Source organism: Armigeres subalbatus, chromosome 3, assembly GCF_024139115.2.
Source record: "Armigeres subalbatus isolate Guangzhou_Male chromosome 3, GZ_Asu_2, whole genome shotgun sequence".
NCBI classification, from domain to species: domain Eukaryota; kingdom Metazoa; phylum Arthropoda; class Insecta; order Diptera; family Culicidae; genus Armigeres; species Armigeres subalbatus.
The window spans coordinates 428,571,713-428,596,569 of NC_085141.1; the positions used below are offsets into that span (position 1 = coordinate 428,571,713).

The 24,857-nt window shown below is 38.7% G+C and overlaps 1 protein-coding gene across 4 annotated transcripts in view; it reads left to right on the top strand.

The window, feature by feature from the left end:
• Positions 1-771: 771 nt before the first annotated feature.
• The window catches only part of LOC134227506 (roundabout homolog 3-like), a 47,840-nt gene continuing 23,754 nt past the window's right edge, over positions 772-24,857 (top strand). The window contains exons 1-2 of one of the 4 annotated variants that reach the window (XM_062709050.1): positions 772-1,066; positions 1,571-1,887. In XM_062709050.1, coding sequence (XP_062565034.1) covers positions 1,809-1,887 — 79 coding nt within the window. In that variant the 5' untranslated portion in view covers positions 772-1,066; positions 1,571-1,808. Of the gene's footprint in view, positions 1,888-24,857 lie in introns of all 4 variants that reach the window. The other 3 variants (XM_062709049.1, XM_062709051.1, XM_062709052.1) reach the window with 3 other exon arrangements.

Below are 24,857 nucleotides of genomic sequence, written 5' to 3' on the forward strand. Positions count from 1 at the left end.
TTTATGTTTTCAGTTCTCTGCACAATAAAATGTGAAGTTTTGTAAGTGAGCCAATAAATATTAACTTTTGTAAATGGTTTCTGCTTACAAAAGATATTGTGCCTTGCATCAAAGTGACAACTTTCATGATCATTTTTCAAGGCTCTTATAGATTTGAAAAATATATCCGCAGTACAAATGGCACGCAAGTAGCGACCTGGACAAAACATGTTTATCACAAAATTAGTCGCACCATTAGCAATCTACTACTATCAAAGTATTCATTACCAAAACCCACCACGTGGCGACCAAATTATCAAAAATATTAAAGTATCTTTTTTCTAGAGATGTATTTTTCGCTTATTTTTCGTTGTCTTGGTTATTTTTTGTTGCGATTTTAAGTAGGAGTAGATTTTTTTGAGAGGTACAATATAAAAGTGTATAAATAAATGTCAACTTAATGTCCGTTACTAATTTTCAACAAAGAATTATAGATCATTTAGCATCAACTAGTCCACAAACCTTGAATTCTATGCTAGTCTTCCATATAGATCAAATGGTTGAAGTACAGCGAGGAAATAAGTACTCCATATAAAATATTCAAATTTAAGAGCTTTGCTTTCCCCACGTTGCTATTATTCAACGGTGCATCCTAATCTTCAACCTATCGAATGGAAGCGACATGAATGAAACACAACCACCAGCATGCATTCGATCGGAGCATTGGAACCCTCCTTTCTGGCTATGTATGCCGTTCATGTTTCATTCGTAGAATAATTTAGACTGCGAAAAAGAGTGTACATGTTGTGTTTTGGGAGTGTTTTCTTCGATGGATGATTTTTCACTTTTCCATCATCGATTGGGTCCCAAAAACTGTCCCCAAGTGCGTGCGACCTGTGTCGAAATATCGGTTAGATGTAGTTAGTTGTGGAAGGTCCATTCAAAGCACGGAATTTGAGTGTGGAAAACTTATGACTCTGGACAACTAATTTGGAAATACAATAGTACAGCAGTCAGTCGCAGAGAAAAGTTTTCTTTCATTTTTGTTCTATCTTCCAATCGAAAGCAGTGAGAGGAAACGAGAAAGGTAGAAGGGGCAAGTGTGATGGAAAAAGGGCAAATGTTGTTCAGCAGCAGCAGCATAAGCATATTGTTGGGGTGTCGTTCGCCAGATAGTTTTTTCATCGCTCTGTGTCATTTCTAAATTTGGTTTTAGTGCGACGGGAGAAAATGAGAAAAGTGGAAAAAAGTTTTAAAAGCTGGACGGGGAAGATTTTCTAATTTCCCTACACGTTCGTCAAAGTGGATTGACACGGGCCCACTTTTTGGCAGACCGTCCGATTGTTGGATTTTCCAATGTGTCTCTGCTGTGAATCCTTTCTTGAGCCCCCTTTTCTTCGTGTATCATGTGTGACTATTTTCCGGGAGTTTCAATCGATATGATTTTTAATATTTTCGACAAATGGTGCGCAGTGCTTTAAATATGAATGGAAAAAGATGAAGATCTATTGTTTCTGATGAAAAAAGTGCATAAAACAAAAAATCAGCCAACCAGAAGAAAAGTGTAAATCCTTTCCCATCTATCTAAAAGTAGGCAGAAAAAATGAAAAATAACACATGAATAGTTTACAAGAAGAATCCAGTATCCTACATATCTCAAGTGCAAACAAATCATAGTGAAAGCGATAAAACAAGAAGAAAAGTAGGCGAAACAAGCGCATTTTCACAGCATTCTGCGATTGGCGAAAAAACACATTCAAGGAGGAAAAGCCGGAGCAGTACAATACCTTTAGTACAATAACAACAACAACAACAACTGCAAGAGAAATATGGATCAATGCTCAAGCCTGCTGGTATCTACCCTGTTCAGCGCGATTATCCTCGGTGGTTTATATAATCCAGTTGAAGGTAACGACACAATGAATACAGAGCATATTTTCTGCAAGTTTTAAAGCCCGACAATCGCCGATATGACATGCCGAAAATCTGACTTTGTTTGCGCTCGGGGGATCAATTTCGCGAGGCTCATTTCCGCGGAAGCCACCTCGGTGTTCGTTTCGGCAAATTTTCCACTCAATGGCTCCCGAGTTAAAAAAAGGGGGAAGCGCGATGTGCACATAAGTAGTGGGTACACACAGCCTCTGTGCCGGAGCGCCGAAAATCGATATTTTATCGGTGTGCTTTGAAAATGTATCACAAAACATACAAAACATAAAAAAGAGATAGAAACGAGATGTGAATTTGGGCGGAAAGAAGCTGAAAACGGTTTTTGTTTTAGAGTGAACCAATTTCATGTTGATGAGGATGGGTGATGAGAAAAAATCAATGCAAAAAAAACGAGTACGTTTAATCAATAATAATTGCAGGGCCCACTGATAAAACATTGGGTATTATGGTTACATTTCAGCTATTTAAGATAAGATATTTTAACGAGCTATTTATGTAAAGAAAATTATTTGAGCTTTTCAGTGGAATGTCTTCACATGTCATAAGACGAGTTTGTACAATCCCATTGAATTCCACAACTTAATTGTATCTTGACAGATACGTATTTCGACCTCAACAGTAAGGCCGTCTTCAGTGTCTCGTACTTGACTCGAGTTATTTAACATTGTAGATAGAAATTTCTACATCAGTATAAATTCTAGCATTGAGTATCGTACCAAAATATGACAGTTTTTGCGATCCTATTCCAAGGCTATCATAGATGTGGAACATTTATTCCCAGTACAAATAGCACGTGCTATCAAAGCATTCGTCGCCTCACCCCATTTTAAAACATTATCGAAGTAGCGTTTTCTTGAAGGTTTTTTTAATTCAAATCAATCAGAAGTAAAATTTTGGTCAGCAAAGTACCTACAATACAATGAAGATATAACTACAGATTGGAAATAATAATCACAATTTAGAGTGTCCATTGGAACATTTAGCAGAGTTTATGAGATTTTGAACAATTTTATTCACATATACATATATTGGTCCATCGAAATGTGCCAAGCACTTAATTTTAAAGCCTGTCCACGTTAAATTTCGAACACTGTCCAAATAATTTTTATGCATTTCATCAATTTTGACGAGAAAAAAAAACATGCTGAAAGTATCACATAAAGCGGAGAGGTTCAGCTGTGTGTAAATTGATCTTCTTAGTGGTTTGTGAAATAAAAAACCGCATTTGAAGATGTGTGTCCGGAAATTAACGTGGACAGGCTAAAATTTCAGGTTTCTACTAAAACTTGCCCCGATTTTTACAGCAGACTGCTCGGCAACATGTTTCAATGAGATCTCAGTGAACGAATGTCAAAGATCTGAGTTGAGTCGGTGAATGGCACATGTGTGATTTTTTTTATCACGGAGGATCATTGAAATGTGGAGTCCACTCTCCACGAATGCGGACATCCGAGCAAGATTGATCATGAAGCTAGGAGTTGGCGTAACCGCAATCCACCGTCAAAGATAAGCCGCTAGCATGGTAACACTGACGATTGTCGTGGAAAAGTGTGATCACGTAGCTTACCTCAAGTAGGACCCACTGATGGTAGAGAGCAAAGAAGCCTGCCAGCAAACAAGAATTATAAAATACCCAAAGCACCATGATGGCAGTGTGGTGACCTGCAGTTTATTCGTGGTGTTCGCACGCCAGAATTGGACATGTAAGTAACCAACGAAACCGAAGAAGAACATGAAGACGAGAAGTATAATGGTTCACAATGTTGGAATCGAATGGAAGTTTGTTCGATCGAACTCAAGGGCGTAGAAGAAAAAGTGCAGCACAACTAAGCGTCTGACATCCTTATCAATCCTAAGTGTATGTAAATCTGCAATTCTGTATATCTCTTCACCCAAAGAAAAAAAAATCTAAAAATCAGAATATGATTTGTCCAGTTCTATTCCCAAACTGAGCAGCTATAATAGTCGTCGATCGCAAGTCAGACAACTTATTGGTACGCGTGTATGGTGACTATTCGATGGGACTGAACAAAGTACTGTAATGGGTTCGCCATCCACTGCCTCATCCCAACCATCTCTTCATGGAATCCGCTAGGGCACGCTACTTCACACACCTCGGCTTGGTTGATGGCTTCTTGCAGGACAAAGTTGAGGAGAATCACGAAAGCTGCACAAAAGTAACACTTGTCTCAGTACTATCTTCCTCGAGCTCCTCGGACAAAGTACCGTGGCACAATCAATGACTAAAGTCGATTAATCAAACTGATGAAGCAACTGAGGACTTCCCTGGAAAATCTTACTGAGGAAGACGCCCCTGAACCCCTCCAACTTGTTGCTAACTCTGAAAATATTTCTCCCTGGGAGAAACTGCTCTGCTCCAGAGTGAAACCTGCCCATGCCCCAAAGACCTTTTTCCTATGTCTCGGGTCCTAGGGCGTGATTAGTAGCGGAGAGTTAAGGATTCCGAGTAGACGAAAAACTTGAAGGTGCAGCCCAATCGGGATGTACGCAAAGGTGACGTAGGACTACGTAGATATTCCAAATTGATGGTATATGCTATGATAATTCTCTGTCTCTTTATTAACATTGGGCAAACTGCTCGAAGGACAACTAAATCAAGAAGTCGGATAGTTACTCCCATTGAGTCTTCAACCGTGGAATTACCATGACTCATCGGAATTATCGCCGCCACTCGACTGGTTTTCAATGGAGGACATTGCAACCCTAGAAGCCATCATCCTCAAACTTGTCCAGAATAAAGGAGAAATAAGAAGAATCAAAAGTAGCACGAATCCAAACGCAAATATATTTAATTGAAACGTTTGGTTTTCGCCCGTGATGGAAGCGTACGTGGCAGAGTGAGGAGTTACACACAGTCCTCGATGATTTTTCGCTAAGCCTCCATCATTTGGAATAAATTTTCTGCATTGGCACTGCTACCCACGTCTTCGTGCTGCTGTGTCCGCTCCACTGCATCAAATTTTGTCGAACAGCTCTATGCGAAATCCCGACCAAAATGGCTCGCGCGCGCCGCAAAGCAGCTTTCTTGTATTCAATAAATTAAGCCCGTAAGCCCCGCCCCTTTGTGATCTGATATGGGTGTAAATATAATGTGCACACATAACGGTTAATGAAGGCGCGGGGCTAATGAAATTACTTCATTGGATATAAGAAAGCTGCTTTCCGGCGCACGCGAGCCATTTTGATCGGGATTCCGCAGACAACGGACCATGCAGAGAATGACAAATTCTAAGAATCCTATGAAATCTTCTCGCAAGATTCTGAATTTGGTTATAAGCTGTTGGTTATCTAAGATGCGTATTGTTGCGAAGAATAACAAAAGAAATTTGACTCAAGACGAAGTTTCTTCATATTACCAAACATTATCTCTTGGCATCTGTCTGTCCCAGCAACTTTCGCCTATAGGTGGTTGCTGTAGATAGTTTCCGCTGAGATGGCGTCTTCATCGATTTTATACAAAAGTCACCATTTTATACAAAAGAAGATTGATCCGACTATCCGAAATAAACTTCCTTCAAAGTGCAAAACTCAATCGTAACTAGCGAATTTGATAGCCCGTCGGGGGAGATGATGCAATAAATTTGAATGGATGGAATCACTAACAGCATTCAAGCTACCACGCCAAACCCGATGCCACCGAAACAGTCCATTTTCGCAATTAACCCTTTCCATAAAATGCTGGACCTAAGAAGAACCAATTTTCTTTTCCCAATGGTCCTTTTCAATAACTAACTGCATCTAAACGCTTGTCGGCGCCTTGCGTTGAAATTTTACGACCGCCACTCGATGATTTTTCGTTAAGCTTCCACCATTTGGAATGAATTTTCAGCATTGGTACTGCTACCCACCGGCAGGGTTGCCACATATACAGATTATTCTGTATTTTACAGATTTTTGAGGTAGAGCGGTGACCAAGAATCTGTATATACAGATATACAGATTTTTAGCAAAATTACAGATTTTACAGATTTCTTGAGGAGTACAGTACTGAAAATTATAATAAAAATTATATAAATAATTTGCTATTAGTAAATATTTGTTTTCAATAAGATTTGAGGCTTATAAAATAAAATTCATTGTTACAGACTATTATCATATTAGCAAAATCTTAATTTGAAAAGACAGAACATATTGGCTCTGGCAGGTTTATGCAAATCAACGATTTTGAAACCAGATAATGCTCCGTAAAATGTTTAAACTATATTTGAATAAAATGGTCTCAGGAAAAGCTCAAGCAATAATAAAAGAGAATCAGATCTAGCCTATATTCACATATCTAGAAACAGTAGTTCTGCTTAGTTGGTTTAGTGTGACTGAGCGGTTGGTCCACTAAAGTCGCTACAATAGTTAGAGACGGACCCACGACAGATTTCGTTCACTATTTATCAAATTTACATATTGTTCAAAACAAAGTTTGTTCAAAAATCATTCTGATTGGGTTTAGATGGATACAGATTTTCAATACAGATTTTTTTACTTGAGATACAGATATGAAGATTTCCTGAAGAAAAATACGGATTTAAATGTGGCAACCCTGCCCACGCCTTTGTGCTGCTGTGTCCGCTCCACTCTGCATCAAATTTTGAGCGGTTCTTTGCGGAATTCCGATCAAAATGGTTAGCGCGCGCCAGAAAGCCTCTTTCTTGTATTCAATAAATTAGGCCCGTTAGCCCCGCCCTTTAGTACGAATATACAAGAAAGGCAAAGCATTTTTCACGCTAATCACGCCATAATCTAACAAATGAGATTCAAAATAATTATTACCAATGGGAAAAAGCATATCTTTGTGGTCTTATTTCAACGATTTATAACTGAAAATACTTCTTCCACTCGAAACTTACGATCTGTTCGTAAAAAAACCGTTCTCAAATTGACATTTCATTTTTTCATGGCTCAAATTCATCTGGGGTGTTACTAGCTAACAAATATAGCCACTACATGGGAAATAATAAGTAGAGCTCTTGTTAATAAACAGAAGAACATATAATTTGTCGATGGCAATATAGATGTCACTGCCTTTTAAATAGTTAAACCGCTCTTTGCGGAATCCCGATAAAAATGGCTCGCCGGAAAGCAACTTTCTTGTATTCAATAAATTAAGCCCTAAATTTGAATGGATGGAATCACTAACCAAGCTTCCACGCCAAACGCCGATGCCACCGAAACAGTCCATTTTCACAATTAAACCTTTCTTTCCAGAAAATACTGGTCCTGAGAAGAACCAATTTTCTTTCCCCAATGCGCTTTTCCAACAACTAACTGACACCACAATTTGTAATAAATGCTATTTTGTAGTCAACCCTTTCTTCATTTAAAATGCTGGTTCGTTTAGGTTGAATGATCTGCAGCAACACACCAATGAATGCGATGGATTTCCGTTGAAAATGTTACCAGCGCCTCCGTGATGCTGTATCCGCTCCGCTCAATCGCTTTGACGTGATTTTTTTTTTTGTATTTTCGTATAAATACAAAGAAGCGTTGACTCATACTAGCTAGAATGGTTAAAAAAATTGAAAATTAAAAAAAAAGTTGAAAGTCTATCATATTTTTATAACGGTCCCCGATTTTTGCAATCGTAAAGTGCACCACAATATAGAAACGACAGACGTAGTCCTACGTCAAACAGCTCAATAATATCAAATATTGATTAACTCTTAAAGGCGCAAGGCGATTTTTAAAGAAATCGTTGGAAATACGTAAACGACTATTGAAATCATTAACATTATACCACAGAGAACAGACGTTCATCTTCATTCGCGTGCTTGTGTAAAAGTTTGTACTGGTCATTTTGAAGTATGTCGTTATGCCCCCGTTGTGCGGTGCTAGTGTGCTGATAAATATGGTTAAAATTTGCCGTTGTTTACTTTTTAGCGCTAGTGTTCATTCCGAATTGCTCCTAGGCTCGCTCCTAGGTGGCAGCACTACATTGTTTATGAAGTGTATGCCAACGCCATCACTTTGTGGAATTGAGTTTTTATGTCGGGCAGCCTGCGTTGGCGGCGCTGAGGTGTGATTTAAATCTTTACACACCTTTTTAACGAAATTTTGTTCGAGCATCCATGTCTGTTCTCTGTGATTAAACGTATTTTCTGTTTGTTGTTTTAAAACAACATTGCGCATTAAAGGTTTAAAAAGCAAAATGACATATGGACATGATTGGTATCAGGTATCAGAACGTCGGCTCCAGGGGCACGTTCACCTAAATTTGGGAGATTTGTGCCATCGCCTTCACAGCCTTTCTCATCACGCACCTGACGGAAAAGGAAGTGAGCAGAAAGGAAAGGAATATCAATGGGAAGTTTGGAAAAAGGACCCTCGAAGAGGGCATACAACGTATACAAACACGTACAAAAGCTCATAGCTCCTTACCACAACGGGTTATGAACAACAGAATACTTTGAAGGTTCAGGTTTCTGTAGTCAATTTCACTTAGTAAGTGTTTGCCAAATATTTGGAAACGCAGTTGCGCATGAGCTGGGGAGTTACATGTCAGATGATAAGAAGTTCCATAATCGGATTCACAACCATCACTGACATATGATTCAACGCGTTGAATATTTGCCATGTGATAGTTGAGTCGGCAGTGACCTGTCAAGGCCTTGACTAAGACACTGCAATTCTGTTTAGACAGATTAGCTAAATAGTTTGCTACTATCGGAATTGGCTCTCGGATATGCAATTTTGTTTGTCGACATGAATCCAAACTACTTCAATACCGTTTGTGCTGAGTGGAAGCCCAAGAGCTAATCATACGCTTCACCCAACAGTTAGATATTGGAATAGCTGGCTCAGGACCAATAAAGTCATGTGATGCTCCAGTGCTAACTCATCAGCCAATTCGTTTTTAGCTATGGAAGCATGGCCAGGTACCCATATAAGGTGCAACGTATTAACTGAATTCAGTTCCTTAATTTGAGTTTGACATTGAGGCGATTACTAACTTCGACCTTGAGTTGGCCGAAGCGAGAGCTTTGATAGATGCTTGGCAACCTGAACAGAAGTATATTACTTTGCCCATTATGTGTTTCTGCAGTGCGGAAACTTGACAACAGTCATGTCACTTGAAAGACAGTGTGTGTGTACCCAGTGAGTGGGACTGTTCCAATCTCAGCTCACGCGAGTAAACACCTGCACCCGCTCTACCTTCGAAGAGGGAGCCGTCAGTGTAACAAACAATGCTGTCTGACATACTTCTCTCCAAATAACCAGATGTCCACGCATCCCGCGAGGGGAATTGTGTTGAAAATGTCCTATAAGGAAAACTACTAGCGAGTGTGAGATCACTTGGAGCGAGGACAGTTTTGTCCCAATCAACCATGAGCTGTAACAACGAAGTGTGTGTAGAACTGCGGTTTACAGGATTCTCTTCCATGAAACCGAGAACCCATAATCGGTAAGTACAAGAAAGTGCTTCTTGTTTGAGATGTGTGTGTAGTGGGACCACGTCGAAGAGAACCTCGAGAGCAGCCGTGGGAGTCGAAGAGAACGCAGCAGTCATTGCCATTAAGCACATCATTTGAAGATGGCTTAATTTAGACTAGCTTTTTGACTCTGAATTCAATGTTAGGTGTCCAGGAGAGCTTGGAATCAAGAATTAGTCCCACATACTTTACCTGATCCGTTACATTGATTTCAGAGTCAAAAAGATGTAATGGGTGAATACCATTACGGTTACGTCTTCCGTGAAAATAACAATAGATGTTTTATTCGGATTAACCGAAAGGCCATATTGGCGACACCAACTTTCAACTACCTGCAGAGTGTTTTGCATCAGGTCGAATAATTACTACCTTATACAAACCCACTATCAATGTTAGATAGTCTTCGGCAAATCCATAGGTAGGAAAACCGCCATTATTGAGTAACCTAAATAGCGTATCTGCAACGAGATTCCACAAAAGTGGAGATAATACTCCCCCTTGAGGGCATCCATTTTATTATTATGTTAGGTAGCACATGACCACGTGCGGCTTCCAATATGGCATCGAAAGACACGTTGTCAAAAGCACCCTTAATGTCTAAGAACGCACCCAAGCATGATTGCTTTTGAGCAAATGCTTTCTCGATGTCGTAGACAACCTTGTGTAGAAGAGTCACGGTGGACTTTGCAGATTCATAAGCATGTTGACAGTCAACAGTAATCACGAATGTGATGATCGATAATACTTTCTAAGCATTTCAGAAGAAATGAGGTCAGACTGATGGGTCTAAAACTCTTTGCTTCTTCATACGAAGCACGTCCTCCCTTAGGAATAACTTTACAGTGACATCCCCCCAGGATATGGGAATATACCCAGTAGCAAAATTGCATACTAAATGTTTTTTCAAAACATGTTTGATATGCTCAAAACCCCCCTGGAGAAGAACGGGATAGATCCCATCTTCCCCTGGAGATTTGTAAGGAGCAAAACTGTTAAGAGCCCATTGAATCGATTCAGTAGTTATGATTCTACGAGCCTGAGCCCAAGACCCGTAGCTACATGAAAAGACATCAGGAACATCCGAAGATGCTATATCGACACATCCAGGGAAGTGTGTATCAAATAGGTGTTCTAATGCTTCCTCGTCAGAAGAAGTGTAGTCGCCATTTGGCTTGCGAATTTCGCCAACTTGGAAATCCTTGGATCTCGCAAGAATTTTATTTAACCTACTGGCTTCACTCAAATTGGAAACATTTGCACATAGGTTTTTCAGCAGATCGAAGAGCCTTCTTGTAGGCTTTCCGAGCCGACTTGAAAGACTCCGTCCCTGCTGAATGGCGTCTGTTCCAACTCCTTCTGCACTGCTTCCTGAGTTTAGCCAATTCGGAATTCCACCATGGGGTTCCTCTTGAGGTTTTCACAGAACGCAAAGGGCAAGCTTCTTCGAAAGCTTCCACGATATGCAACGTTGTAGTATCAACGGCATCATCCAAGTCGGTAGGAGTTTCAATGGTTGGTAGATATCCATGAAATTTTGTCGAGAGCAACTCTGTATAGAGATCCCAGTTGGTTGAACGAGGATTTCTAAAACGCAAGGTCTGCGAAGTAATATTCAAATGATCAAGTAGATGTAGCGATGGTCAGATATGGATTCCTCATCTAACACATGCCAATTCGTCAACTCGTGACTGATTCTAATGGAGCAAAGAGTTATGTCCAATACTTCTGCTCTATTAGATACCATAAAGGTTGGGCGATTGCCTATGTTAAGTAAACCAAGTTCGGTACTACTGAAGTATTCCATCAAGCTGGAGCTTCTCAGATTGATATCCGAGCTACCCCAGATGATATGATGAGCATTAGCATCACTACCAACAATTAGCGGAAGGCCTTTTGAAGTGCAATAAATGACAACTTGTTTGAAAGCATCCGTAGGAGATGGTTCATCATGTAATAAATAAACCGAACAATAGACGTATTTTCTGATGGACGTTCCACCAGTTGCATCAATTGTGACAGCACATACATCTCTGGTTGTTAGTTCAGAGATAAGTGTAGCAACGATAGCGTTGTTAACAAGTACACATGCACGCGGCATTGATCGATTGTTTGCCATTTCATTACTGAAAGCAGCAAAAACCGGGTTCACTAGGTTACCTAGGTAGAAGCTACCCTTGCGAAAATAGAGTTCCTGCACCAAAGTCACTTGGGATTTGCTATTTTGCATAAGTCTACAAAGATTGATCGTTTCTGTTCTTTTATGCTGAAGATTGATTTGACTTCAACAACTTAATTTGAGCAACTTTAACATTTATGTGAACAGCAACGATGAAACCAAGTCGGTATCGTATAAAGAACGTCAAAGACGAAACACAGAGTACACTGTGAAAAACACATAAAGCGAATATAGTTAACAATGCATTTTGGGTGCAGTGCATTTTGTTTATATGATTGCCTGTTCTTTTATCTTTTATATCAATCAAGTCCACATCATGTTTTTTTTTCTGTTCATGACTACTGCCCGGGATGTGAGATAACTAATGAAAACATTCACCGAAAAAAGCGGCCCGGAACGGTTGAAAAGATGGCGGTTTACGCCGAATACAATCGAATTTCTTGAAGCCGACACCACCGACAGGGTAGGCAGCTATGTGGGCCGAATGCGCCGCTGCAGTAGTATAGAACCAGACGTATTAGAACGCTAGAGGCGCTGTTATTCCATACAGCTGCTGTAACCAACATGATTCAACCAGAGTAACACAGATTTCGCATAAAGAGTTTGATCGGTACCTTGAATGTCAAATTTAATGTTTTGGTTTACTTGTTTTCAACTATGAAAATAGGGCTCCTGTGATGAAAACCAAGGACATCTGACACATAGAGTACCGCCTTGAACGAAACATATTGATCACAAGATTGACAGCGCCATTAATAATCTAATACTTATGCATTTACTGTTGTAGTTGATAAAAGTTTGATATGTTAGACGAAGCAGGCCGTATCGGGTTTTTGGTGGTAAGAACGCTCCGGACTAAAAGATGAAGGTTTTCACATTTAACTCTACAATTCACTAGCTTTGCGACGCGTAAATCTACTTGACTCGCAAAGTGGATTAATCTTGATTTTTTTTAATAAAGCGTAAAAGGGATTGTTCTCTTATTTTCGTGGCTGTAGACTCAGTAGTAGAAGAAGCTACTCTTTTCAGGACGATCTCTTCGTCTCGAGCTATCCGACAATCGTTAATACCTTCTTCTTCTTCTTGGCATTACATTCTCCACTGGGACATTGCCGACTCGCTGCTTGATGTTCATTCAGCTCTTCCATAGTTATTAACCGCGAGGTTTCTAAGCCAAGTTACCATTTTTGCATTCGTATACTTCTCATGTGGCTAACAAGATGATACTTTTATGCCCAGGGAAGTCGAGAATATTTCCAAATTGTAAACCGGCCCCGGGAATCGAAATTGGATCCAAATCCAATCCAAATCCAATCCAAATCCAATCCAAATCCAATCCAAATCCAATCCAAATCCAATCCAAATCCAATCCAAATCCAATCCAAATCCAATCCAAATCCAATCCAAATCCAATCCAAATCCAATCCAAATCAATCCAAACCAATCCAAACCAATCAAACCAATCCAAATCCAATCCAAATCCAATCCAAATCAATCCAAATCCAATCCAAATCAATCCAAACCAATCCAAACCAATCCAAATCAATCCAAATCAATCCAAATCAATCAAACCAATCAAACCAATCCAAATCCAATCCAAACCAATCCAAACCAATCCAAATCCAATCCAAACCAATCCAAATCAATCCAAATCAATCCAAATCCAATCCAAATCCAATCCAAACCAATCCAAACCAATCCAAATCCAATCCAAACCAATCCAAACCAATCCAAACCAATCCAAACCAACGCAAATCCAATCCAAACCAATCCAAACCAATCCAAACCAATCCAAACCAATCCAAACCAATCCAAACCAACCAAACCAATCCAAACCAATCAAACCAATCCAACCAAACCAATCCAAACCAATCAAACCAATCCAAATCCAATCCAAACCAACCAACCAATCCAAACCAATCCAAATCCAAACCAATCCAAACCAACCAAATCCAATCCAAACCAATCCAAATCCAATCCAAACCAATCCAAATCTAATCCAAACCAATCCAAACTAATCCAAGTCCAATCCAATCCAATCCAAATCTAATCCAGATCTAATCCAAATCCAATTCAAACCAATCCAAACCAATCCAAACCAATCCAAACCAATCCAAACCAATCCAAACCAATCCAAACCAATCCAAACCAATCCAAATCCAATCCAAACCAATCCAAATCCAATCAAATCCAATCCAAACCAATCCAAATCCAATCCAAATCCAATCCAAACCAATCCAAACCAACCAAATCCAATCCAAACCAATCCAAACCAATCCAAATCCAATCAAATCCAATCCAAACCAATCCAAACCAATCCAAACCAATCCAAACCAATCCAAACCAATCCCTATCCAAACCAAATTCAATCCAAGTCCAATCCATATCCAATACAAACCAATCCAAACCAATCCATACCCAATTCAAACCAATCCAAATCCAAACCCAATTCAATCCAAATCCAATCCTAACCCAATCCAAATCCAATCCAAACCCAAGCCAATCCAAATCCAATCCAAACCCAATCCAAACCCAATCCAAACCCAATCCAAACCCAATCCAAATCCAATCCAAATCCGATCCAAACCCAATCCAAATCCAATCCAAATCCAATCCAAATCCAATCCAAACCCAATCCAAATCCGATCCAAATCCAATCCAAACCAATCCAAACCAATCCAAACCAATCCAAACCAATCCAAACCAATCCAAACCAATCCAAATCAATCAAACCAATCCAAACCAATCCAAACCAATCCAAATCCAATCAAACCAATCCAAACCAATCAAACCAATCCAAACCAATCCAAACCAATCCAAACCAATCCAAACCAATCCAAACCAATCAAATCCAATCCAAACCAATCCAAACCAATCCAAACCAATCCAAACCAATCCAAACCAATCCAAACCAATCCAAACCAATCCAAATCCAATCCAAACCAATCCAAACCAATCCAAATCCAATCCAAACCAACCAAACCAATCCAAACCAATCCAAACCAATCCAAACCAATCCAAATCCAATCCAAACCAATCCAAACCAATCCAAACCAATCCAAACCAATCCAAACCAATCCAAACCAACCAAACCAATCAAAACCAATCCAAACCAAACCAATCCAAACCAATCCAAACCAATCCAAACCAATCCAAACCAATCCAAACCAATCCAAACCAATCCAAACCAATCCAATCCAAACCAATCCAAACCAATCCAAACCAATCCAAACCAATCCAAACCAATCCAAATCTAATCCAAACCAATCCAAACCAATCCAAACCAATCCATATCCAATCCAAATCTAATCCAAATCTAATCCAAACCAATTCAAATCCAATCCAAACCAATCCAAACCAATCCAAACCAATCCAAACCAATCCAAATCCAATCCAAACCAATCCAAACCAATCCAAACCAATCCAAACCAATCCAAACCAATCCAAATCTAATCCAAACCAATCCAAATCCAATCCAAACCAATCCACATCCAATCCAAATCTAATCCAAATCTAATCCAAACCAATTCAAACCAATCCAAACCAATTCAAACCAATCCAAACCAATCCAAACCAATCCAAACCAATCCAATCCAATCAAATCCAATCCAAACCAATCCAAACCAATCCAAACCAACCAAACCAATCCAAACCAATCCAAACCAATCCAAACCAATCCAAACCAATCCAAACCAATCCAAACCAATCCAAACCAATCCAAACCAATCCAAATCCAATCCAAACCAATCCTAATCCAATCCAAACCAATCCAAACCAATCCAAACCAATCCAAACCAATCCAAATCCAATCCAAACCAATCCCTATCCAAACCAAATTCAATCCAAGTCCAATCCATATCCAATACAAACCAATCCAAACCAATCCATACCCAATTCAAACCAATCCAAATCCAATCCCAATTCCATTCCAAACCAATCCAAACCAATCCAAATCCAATCCAAATCCAATCCAAACCAATCCAAACCAATCCAAACCAATCCAAATCCAATCCAAACCAATCCAAACCAATCCAAACCAATCCAAACCAATCCAAACCAATCCAAACCAATCCCAATCCAATCCAAACCAATCCAAACCAATCCAAACCAATCAAATCCAATCCAAACCAATCCAAACCAATCCAAACCAATCCAAACCAATCCAAACCAATCAAAATCCAATCCAAACCAATCCAAATCTAATCCAAACCAATCCAAACCAATCCACATCCAATCCAAACCAATCCAAACCAATCCAAACCAATCCAAACCAATCCAAACCAACCAAACCAATCCAAACCAATCCAAACCAATCCAATCCAAACCAATCCAAAATCTAATCCAAACCAATCCAAACCAATCCAAACCAATCCAAACCAATCCAAACCAATCCAAACCAATCCAAACCAATCCAAATCAAATCAAATCAAATCATAATAAAATCCAAATCCAATCCAAATCCAATTCAAATCCAATCCAAATCCAACCCAAATCCAATCCGAATTTCAACGATGCTTCCTAAACTCAGCTTATAGTTATCTCACATAAGCCGATGGCTTCTTATTTAAAACCTCTAGTAGACATATTGTCACTATGTATGGGGTTTCAATTAATTGGCCTAGCCTAGCAAAGACTTATGCTAGATCAAAACTTAACTTTCTTAACTTTTAAAAATCACATTAAAAGTATTCAAGTCAAATGTAAAAAATATATTAAGAGTCATGTCCACCTAAAAATAGAAACTCTAAAGTTTGGCTTTGAGGATTTTTTTTATTTGCAAATAAATGTTCAAACCAGCCATGTTGTACGCTGTGCCAATATATTAGTTGCAAAATAAATTAGTATGAAAATAAATTATTAAATTGTGAAAGAAATCATTTATATATTTTTTATTATAAACTTTAATACAATTTCGGCCACATTGTGATCAATTGAATATCACATTAATGTAAGCTCTGTTCGCACATACGATCACACACGGATCATGCCATCGCATCGTATCACAAGTATCGTTTGTCGGAAAAATTTACCGTCTCGTCATCAAACAGGACTCCCACATAAACTTTTGCCTTCTTTTGGTATTTGACGTCTGGTGGTGCGAACGACATAATCATCTCATAGAGCTTAAGATCCCAAAACGAGCCACCGAAGACCACAACAGAGAAGAAAACCAAACATAAACCAAGCGCAAGCCAAACTCGTCGTCGTCGCCGTCGTCGCAAGGTTTTTAAACGACGGTACAGCTCCCATATGTAGGCCATATAGAGGCTGGCTTATGTAGGTATGGCCTTTATGGGATGAGTTTATCCCGAGGAAGGCCATATTATCTCTCCACTCCACCAGGGTGCCGGGTGGGTTTTCTACTCTTGAAAATAAAAATGATCCGTAGCCGGCAAGCGAAACCCACTTGGAGAGGCAAAATATATACAGTCTACATCATAAATTTCGGCACCATTTTCGAGAATGCATTGCACCCTTGCCTGATTGCACCTCTTCTGCCCGCATAGTTCGTCTCCCGCACGCACGACGACGACACTTCACACAGACGTCACTTTCTCTTCTCTCCCCCGCACCCGAACAGTACCGTATCATGGGTTAAATTGTTCATTTTCCCAGCGATTATCCTGTTTTGTGTGGCTAAGAGCCATGTTGGAAAAAAAGTGGAACAATAATCATAAATTTATGGGTTCGCAATTCCAGATTGGATTTTTCAAATGGATGTTTCAAGACTAAATTCTAATGACAATACTAATGCAATTCAAGTCTCAATAAGCAGAAAGTGTCATGACCACGTTTGTAGCATTTGAATGTTCATCATACTTGACCCATTCCACCTTAGCCTACGGTAATTATCGTGTGGCCAAAGCTGCTGTGTCTCGTTCGCTGGACTGCAATCATGTTGATTTCGATGCTCTTGACGCTGCTCGCCGGGCCTATAGTCGACCTGGCTGGCTTGGCTGTACCTACTCGAATACCGTTCGTTTGTCGTGTCTGATATGGCGGTTTCTGGGATTTCTGGTTTCGGTTGAAGGCAGGCAGGCAGGCAGCAGCAGCCATCCAGTCGTTGTTGTATATGGATTGCTCTTGATATGCTGCGTTGTGTGTTTATGATATGATGAGGAAATTTCAATATTATGAGAAGTGCTTGATTCCGACGATCATACATACGCATCGAGATGCAAGTGGCCTCGGCACGGCACGGAAAAGAGGAATATGGCCTCATGGGTTATTGCGTTCAGCTAAATGGTATGACACTTACGAGCGTGCGTAGCGGTTCAAGTGATAGGAACGGCTGCAGTTGACGGCTGTGATGTTTGGTAATGGCTTAATTTCAGAATGGAATTGTTTACAGGGGGTAAAAGCGATAGATTCCATTGCACTCAACCTATTGACACCTGAGTTTTTTCACAATTAAAACTTTATCACGAATATTTAACCAGATGATTATTTTCTTTATAATGAAGTATTTTTCTTATTCTAATTGACATTATACACCCCCCACTGGGACATTGCCACCTCGCAGTTTAGTGTACATTTTTTTCATACTTTATTAGAGTGATTTTTCCCACAGTTTAACTGCGAGGTTTCTAGACCAAGCTACCATTTTTGTATTCCTATATCTAAGGTTAACACGGCGATGATGTTGCCTAGAAAAAGTTGAGAAAATTTCGTTGAGCGGACGGCTGAACATCAATCCCGAGCAGCACAAGTCAGACAAAACAAAATGGTAAACAAAATGTAAAGCCATTTAAAATGCTAGGAAGCTCATAACGCCTATATTTTTTGGTAATCAAGGATAAAATTGATGTACAAAAATAAACAAGGGTGTTGTTAACTCCAATTATATCCAATTTCCCATTACACTTCACGGATTCCAAACTTATAGCATTAAAAAAACAGGACCTTCAGGAATCCATTTAAACTTTTTTTCGATTCTGTTCGAATCTATTATCGGTAGCTTTAAAAAAACACATTGAAGCTGAGCTTACTGTTGAGGTCGAAATGCATATCTGTAAAAGTTATAAAGTGATAGAAATCAGGATAGCAAAGATCTTACAAGAATCACGTACGTATGGATATCCAAACACTTGACTATTTTAACAGATGGAGACGCATGGCTCCCTACATTGTCAAACCTTCAATATCACTTTTCACTACTGAAAACTTTGCAGATAATTCACGTGAATAAATCTGCGTTCCGCAATCTGATATCCGCATTGTAGTCAACTTGGCGATCCCATGGGAATGACATTCGAAACCGATGGAACAGTGAACACAAGTCGCCTCATTTACGAGGTGAACTAAACATCGCGAGCTGCACGACATAACAAAGGATTATTTAAGCTCTTAAGCTCGACTTAATCGAGTCAAGTACGAGACACTGAAGATGAGGTCGAAATACTACAAGTGTCAAACCGAAATTGGTGATGAGACCACACATGCACTACAACATGATGCATAAACTATGGACAATTGAAGCTTGTTGAAGCATAATTTGGCAAAATAATTTAAATGACGACAGCGTCACTACCGTTCTAGTACCTATGCTTCTTCTGTTTTTTTCTTTGAATGTCAATTCTTCAGTTTCCCCGAGTGACTTCAGCGAAAACATTATGTCGATGACTACTTGGATTACTTCGACAGCAAAATAAGCTTTCGAAGCAGCACTGGAAGTAGAACCGATTTACGAAAAATGGAGGATTTACAATAAGAAACTGGTTGTATAAATCTCCAGCAGTTCTCAAATGAGTCGGAGACTCTGGTCCCAAAACGACAAAGCAAAAAAACCGTAAAAAGTTATAAAGCGAAACTTGAGTTCCAAGCTAGCATCAATTTACATTCATAGTGGATGCAGTCGTGGGTAACAAAAACACAATTTTCAGGCACCATTCAGTCATTCGAAGAAGGACGAAGAAGTGATTGCTACTTCAGGACAACTAGGAAGTTTGCGGAGTTTACAGATTTTTTTCTCTATGTTACTGTGATTCTTCACAGAAAAAAAACTCGGATTAACATACCGTATTGTAGAGTCAAGTCATCGATTCAAGATGCATTTGCCTGCGTAGCTATCTTCCGGTGGACATTGGCATGGAATTGTACAGTGCTGTAAACTTACAATGGGCGCCCTTTAAAGCCTTCTCCATTCCGCGTCTGTTATTACAAGAAGTAGGAGCTATAAGCGGTAAGACGCGCGGCTACAAAGCAAGACCATGCTGAAGGTGGCTGGGTTCGATTCCCGGTGCCGGTCTAGGCAATTTTCGGATTGGAAATTGTCTCGACTCCCTGGGCATAAAAGTATCATCGTGTTTGCCTCATGATATACGAATGAAAAAATGGTAACATGGCTTAGAAACCTCGCAGTTAATAACCGTGGAAGTGCTTAATGAACACTAAGCTGCGAGGCAGCTCTGTCCTAGTGTGGGGATGTAATGGCAATAAGAAGAAGAAGAATAATAATAATAAGGAGCTATAAGTACTTCATTTTTAGATGCGGGAATACTGTGGAAAATTACTTAATCTAATTCGATACCAATTGGGTTGAATAATAACTAATCAGAATAAGAAAAACCCAGATTGATCCACCTAGCAGTAATTATGCCTTTCTCGTATATTATTAAACAACACAATTAGTTAAGAAAATTATTTTGAGCTTTTTAGTGGAATGTCTTCACTTGTCATAAGACGAGTTTGTACAATCCCATTGAATTCCACCACTAAATTGTATCTTGACAGCTACGTATTTCGACCTCAACAGTAAGGCCGTCTTCAGTATCTCGTACTTGACTCGACAATCAAGCTTGTTGAAGTCGAAATACGTATCTGTCAAGATACAATCAAGTGGTGGAATTAAATGGATTTGTACAAACTCGTCTTATGACATTGGCAACACAATTAATCAATCAAATTAATTATCAATGAATTAGTTGAAATGCTGAATAATATTTACAAAATGTATTTGCAAAAATACATAGTAATAAAATACTAAGGACTGGATTACTTCCATTTATCATCGCTATTGGCCGTTCACCAGGAGAATCATATTCTTGCTTTTTCTAGTTTATTCCCTCAGGGACTACACCCTTAATCAATAACGGGCTTGGTGGTCATATGGCTACCGCTTCTGCCTCATACGCAGGAGGTCGTGGGTTCAATTCCAGGCCCGTTCCATTCCTTCTACTTTGTATCTTTTCATATATTTCTCATGTTCCAGCAATCATACCGTTTCCATATTATATCCCTATACCTACAACTTGATTAGTTCTAGCAGGTTACTGTTAGAATTCGAAATGAGCGAAAAAGTTCGTTTCGGCATCCAATTAGAATACTACACCACCCTTTCATAACTATCACATTGGCAACCCGTTAACCAAGACGAACCTCTGCCATAAAACCTTAACCCCAAGATTCCAATAAAATTCCGCAGGAACTCGTGGCGAGTGCAGAGGTGTTCTCGGCTTGCAGTGGGCGAATGACTGCATCATCAATTCCTTCCCATCCCCGATGACCGTGAGGACGTGGCCAGCGCCGTTATCAACTATCCAAAATACTAGAGCTCTCGGACTGTGCACATTGAGGTTGGAGAGCAAATCCCATGCTTCCATCCATTGGTTCCCTGTGCAATTGCGATTGTTCTGGTCGATCACGGAGTAGCAACTACGAAATGCACGGTCATCATGCTCATGCTCATGCTCAGGGACTACACCCTTAATCAATTGTTTGCTTGCGCGTTATATTCAGAATTAAAATTTTTGACTGTTGACAATTGTTTGACACAAGACTCGAAAATTCCTTCAATATTTTCCAAAATCGGAAACATGAACCAGTATTGAACAACAGTTGATTGCTTTTGAATCACATGAATCACTTGACACAAATCAAGACAAAATTTTCAAAACGACTTATCTGCTTTGTAAACAAAGATTTAAACGACGATTTGACGAATCTGATAGCTCTCCCACGCAAACCAACACCACCAATAGATAGGTGAAGGTTTCCGCTACCTGTTGATGGTGTTGGTTTGCGTGGGAGAGCTCTCAGATTCGTCAAATCGTCGTTTGAATCTTTGTTTACAAAAGCAGATAAGTCGTTTTGAAAATTTTGTCTTGAAATGCTCGATACACATATTTGGATTCAGAGAAAAAGCTAAAATATTTATAATTTTTATTATGTTGCGAAAATAGGATTCGATGGATACGAGGAACTAACTTATATCCCACGATTATTGACTGATTAACAACCGTTTCTCGCAAGGACAGCTTTTACAGTATTTGCAATTTGCCCTTCCACGACTCGCTTTGGCTTTCATTACACGAGAACTGTTGTAAAAAGTACAACAGTCCGTTGTATTGAAACTAATTAGAATAATAACAACGTGACAACAGGGGTTACCAAACTTTAGTCGACAACTCATAGCGAATGAATTATCAGGAGCTTGAATTGATATTTCTGCAGGAAGTTCAATTTATTATAGCTCACATCCGTGGGAAGAAAAGGTCGCTAAGGAAAATAAGGCAAACTAAAATCGTGAGTCTTAAATTATACTTTAATTAAATTAGTTTATAATTCCTTCAAATTGCAGCTTTGATCTGCCGTAAATAAAGGTCGATTATACGACCGTTTGTATCGATTTAATCTCAAAACATTTGAATGGCTTTTTCTTTGGTTCAATGAATCACATTTCCAAAAATCCAGGTGAAGTGGAACGAATACTAACTCCATGAGGCAAAATAATATTTGATTTAGCCACCAGTACCACCAGTTCGATACGATTTCTCGGGATCTGTGGGATTTGAAAAGCTCTCATCTTCTACAGAGTTGTTCGGGGATTGAATGCAAAAAAATACAATTTGGCTTATAAACCTCGCAGTGAATACTTGTGGAAGTGCTAAATGAAAACCAATGTGCAATGCCCCAGTGAGTAATGTAATGCCAACCAAGAAGTAGAAGATCACTATCAGAAATGATTTAGACAAACTTTATAAAATGGCATTTTTACGGACGCTCCGGATTTTCCAGAAGGTTGACTTGAGGTCATAGATGAATAAGAAATAAAAACTAACTTTCAAGTCCTTGTTAGAAATGGTTCAGAAAAAAATCATGCTGCTTTTGGACGAGCTTTACAAAATGGCCATTCTTTTGGACGTGTCGTATTTTCCGGAAAGCAGTCTGGTCACTACCTGCGGTCATAGATGATTATAAGCTATGAATTAACTTCCAGGTCACTTTCAGAAATGATATAGTCATATGATATAATCATGGTTTGAACCAAATGGCGGGTTTCAGATGAGCCGTCAAAACAAAGTTGATTTATTTAATTAAAGAGACATGTTACAACTGCGATTTCTAGTTTATATGGAAGCTTAGTTCAATATCTTTCTAAAAACATACTGGGTGCACATATTTATGCTTAGTTTCATTGAATTTTTTTTATAATTACATAACTCTGATTCGTACCATGGTTTGAACTACTGCAGCAGCTCCTAAATATAATACTAATTAGAGGCCTGAATAAGAGAAACGCGGATAGAAAATATGACTCTGCCAACACTGCATTCATTCTTCTTCATCAAAGAACAACACATGAAAAGGAAGAAATGGTTTATGTAGATAAAATCTCACAACCCGCTATTTAATGTGTCCACATCACTAAACAATAGAACCCAATAAACAATGCATTTTCATTTCATAATCTATAAATAACTTGAATATATTATTGCAAACTCATGTAAAATTTGTTTATTTAAAAATGGAATAAAATCGAATTTGGCCGTTTTCAGTATTTGATCCAACATTTTGGCTGCTTGACAAGTCTCGTGCTGGATTGGCTGCTGTTTTGACGGTTCGATTGGTGGCACATACCTATTCACGTTTCTCTTATTCAGGCCTATAATACTAATCACATGCATGAAACGCTGAGGAAATTTATAGAAAAGCAAATTTGTTTTACTATTCATCTTCTCGCATTAGATTAGTAACTCGAAACGTGTGAAAATCGTCTAAATTATCGATATGAAAATTGCGATTTTTTCATATTGGAAATGTAAACAAAATGCTCCAGCTAGGTGCATGCAGCGCTCCTAGCGGACAGCAGCAGAACATGACTGCATTTACAAGTTCAAACCACGATACATTTTAGTTCAAACCATGATCAGTTTTTACCTTGTATAAATGTTACTATTTTAACTATTTAAAACTGTTTCTCAATTGTATGATGATGTCAATCGATTACAGATAAAAATGACTTGCTTTTGATATATTGATCTCACTGCTGTGTCTTAAAATGCGTCCTTTACGCGCTTTTTCAAATTATGTCACTGGTGGGGGGTTTTGGCGCAAATTCAGGACGTATTTAAAACACTCCATTTTATTGCTTTAACAGTATGTACGAAAGTTTAAATGAACTCTATCACTTCCAGTATAGCTAAATATTAGACCTCTTCATATTTTCAAAAAGTATCAAAAATTCAACCGGTCAGCCCAGAATCGCAATTCTTATGCTAAAATAAGTCTCCTGTCAAATTTTCAGCTAATTCGGATAAAATTTCGAGGTGGCTCAAGTCGATTTAGTGTTTTTGGGCTATTTTCAGTTTTGGAAAAAATCTAACAAGAGATATAAGCGTCGAAAACTATCTTAACAACCTTCATACGGAAGCTTTGGGTATGCTCTACAAGTCTTGTGAACATTGCGATTCGTTCCGTTCACGTTTTATCTATGTCACTTCACTTTAGATTTTCAAGCTTTTAAGTGAAAAAATAATGTTTCCCCCAAAAGTCGTTATTCCACAAAATTTTTGAATTTACGACAAATGATTGCTAAATTATTATATTATTGTTCCTCTTTTTTCCCTGAAAATTTAAGTAATAAAATTGTCACTGTGCGATTTATCGTTAAATTCTTAAAAATCAGAAACTGAACATTTGTCATAAATTTGCACGTTAGGATTTCTTCAAACAAGTTGTTTGAACAAAACAAAAACCAAATCATATGATATTTGATGCTTACAACAAACGACTTCCAAATTTTGTTAATTTCACCATATGTCTGCATGCTTTTAACATTGAGTGCATCGTAGTAACAAGTGAAATCGAAGCTTCTTTGTTTGAACAACTTGTTCAAAGAAATCTCAGCGTGCAAATTTATGACAAATGTTTAGCTTCCGATTTTTAAGAATTTAACGATAAATCGCACATTAACAATTGTATTACTCAAATTTCCAGAGAAAAAAGAGGAATATTAATATAATAAATTAGCAATTATTTGTCATAAATTCAAGAATTTTGTAGAATAACGACTTTTGGGGGAAACATTATTT